This window comes from Mandrillus leucophaeus, unplaced genomic scaffold (genome assembly GCF_000951045.1).
Source record: "Mandrillus leucophaeus isolate KB7577 unplaced genomic scaffold, Mleu.le_1.0 Scaffold295, whole genome shotgun sequence".
Lineage (NCBI taxonomy): Eukaryota > Metazoa > Chordata > Mammalia > Primates > Cercopithecidae > Mandrillus > Mandrillus leucophaeus.
Genome location: NW_012103087.1, coordinates 1,347,159 through 1,349,526, shown reverse-complemented (window position 1 = coordinate 1,349,526; position 2,368 = coordinate 1,347,159). Strand labels below are relative to the sequence as shown.

The window sequence follows — 2,368 nt, the reverse complement described above, 5'->3', positions numbered from 1 at the left end:
GGACTACAGGCACAAGCCACTGCACCTATTATTATTACTGTTATTGCTGTTATTATTACTGTTTATAGATAGGAGAACTAAAGCCCAGAGAGTTTAACAGCCAAGGTCACATGGCTGTTAAGTGGCAAGGCCAGGATTTGAACCAAAGCATCTTCACATTTTAGAACTTGTGCTCTTCACCATTCCATTATACTGCCTCTATCATCATATAACTATAGCACAATTGGCTATGGAAAGGAATGCCTGGCAAAGTGGGATCATCCTCAACTCCATATATAGTAGTTTACTTACTAGACTACCAAAGGAATGTCATCACAAAGCACTGTGAGGCCACAGCATATTTGATAATGCATTATCCTCCTCTGCCCAGGCAGAAGGTTACAGACTCACTGGCCAGCAGGCTCCTAACCAAAACCATGCAAAGCCTGCCTTGGCTCTGACTGTCAAGAGACCACCACTAATGCCATCCACCTTCCTACTGTCCACCTTCCCCACAAGGAACATCTGGTCCACAGACTCCTCTCTCAGTGGTCACCTCCTCCAAAGTCACCAGGATTCCAGTTGTCAGGGTGATGGTGGGTGGGGAAAAGTGTTCAGACATCAAAGCCCTGAGACAATAACACCCACTGAGCAGGGAGATACTCTTTGACAAAGAAAATGTAAGGATTTGTTTCAGAATTCAGGAGGAAAATGGATATGTGTCTATCAGTGAGCATCTGTGTGAATGAGAGAAGTGAATGGGAAACTAGAGAGGGCAGGAATTCGGCAAAGAAACACAGAATGGCGAGGGAAACTGAGGGAAAAGGGTCACAGCAATGGTCGAAGGAAGCTGGATCTTTCTAATCTCTTTCAGTGAAATGTCTCGGGCCAAACAGTTTTTTCCCATGCCCCAGGAGTGATATTATAAAGAAGACACATTACCTTGGAAAATAGGTAAATAGTGTTTTCCAGGATAATCAACTTAGCTTTACTAGCAACTCCATTAACAGAACATTTCAGGTAAGTGCAGTCTTCCACGCTGTAAAGATTGCCAAGGACCTGGAAAGTTTTATCTTCAATCTGAAAAAAATGAAAATAAGATCTTTAAAATAAATGAACAACCCTACAGAATTAATAAGATCAGAATCAATTCTTCACTATTGGTAGTTTTAAAACATAAAATACGTCTTAAACATATATATATATTTTAAAAAGTCATGGAACTTTTCCCCTATTCCTAACCAAGATACTTCATATAGAAATGACAGGAAGATAATTAAAAGGGGGAAAAAAGTTATATAACTTATCCATAATGCTATAGATTAAGGTTCATGTAAATATATAAAGATAGCACTAAAAATATGAAACAAAAATACAAATCAAGTTATGCAAAATTATTAAAATTCATTTGCATATATTACGTTTGTAATACAAAATTATTTCTGAGTATTTGAAGTCAAATTTAGTTTTCCTGTGCCAAAGTCAGTCACCAAAAAAAAGCCAGAACCACATAATTAGATGATATTCTTTTATCAACACATAGGCCCAATTCATGGGTTTCAGTTATGATTTAAGAACATAAATTAGCTGGAGATTGGCCATAATTTTCTCACTTTAAGAGACCATACGCCAAAGAACAAAGTTCACAATGTTTCAAGGAAGCTGATAAAAGGACATGGAACCTTTCTGTTTTAAAATTTCCCTTAGGTAAAAACTCCATTTAAATCTTCTCTCTATAGTCTTCATTTCAATTCCCACAATGCTAGTGTAGAAGATAAATGGCTATTCTTTTCAAATATATTACGTAGACTAAGGTGAAATAGGTCATACTGCAATATTTATACATTGGTTCTCATCTATCCTAAGTTAAATATGACATTTTACTATGCTTTGTAACCTACTAAAACAGCCATTTGAATGTTTGTGGAATTCTTAGGACAAAGGTTAGATTGGAAACTGTTTTGTTTAAAGATTCATGAAAACACATTTTAAAATTGTGAATGTAGTTCCATGAGCAGATAAGAACAAATTGGCAATCTACTTTACCAGCTACCATAGGACAAGAAATTATCTCAAACCAGAGGCATTAATATGAATTATAGCCCTTATACCCAAGTAGGCAGACTTTCCATGGTTTTTCTGAATCTCAGAGAAAGAAAATCAATGTGTCTCAAAGTGTTGGGAGGTCTAATACATATCACTAACAAATCTATTCTGCAGGATTTGACATCTCTTAGCTCATATTAAAAATGAGTTATTCTATTTCCTGAAGTTGTACCTTACTATAGGAATTTGATTGAATTCTCACTTTTTAAAAACCATTTAAGCATTCCATTTTGCCAATGTAATGGTCTTCTTCTAATTGAGGATTACCATGAACTTTACACTA

General features: G+C 36.0%; 1 protein-coding gene across 1 annotated transcript in view; it reads right to left on the bottom strand.

The window, feature by feature from the left end:
* MCCC1 (methylcrotonoyl-CoA carboxylase 1 (alpha)) overlaps positions 1-2,368 on the bottom strand; it is a 90,519-nt gene that overhangs the window by 5,123 nt on the left and 83,028 nt on the right. The window contains exon 16 of the mRNA XM_011986168.1: positions 874-1,059. Coding sequence (XP_011841558.1) covers positions 874-1,059 — 186 coding nt within the window. The remainder of the gene's footprint in view (positions 1-873; positions 1,060-2,368) is intronic.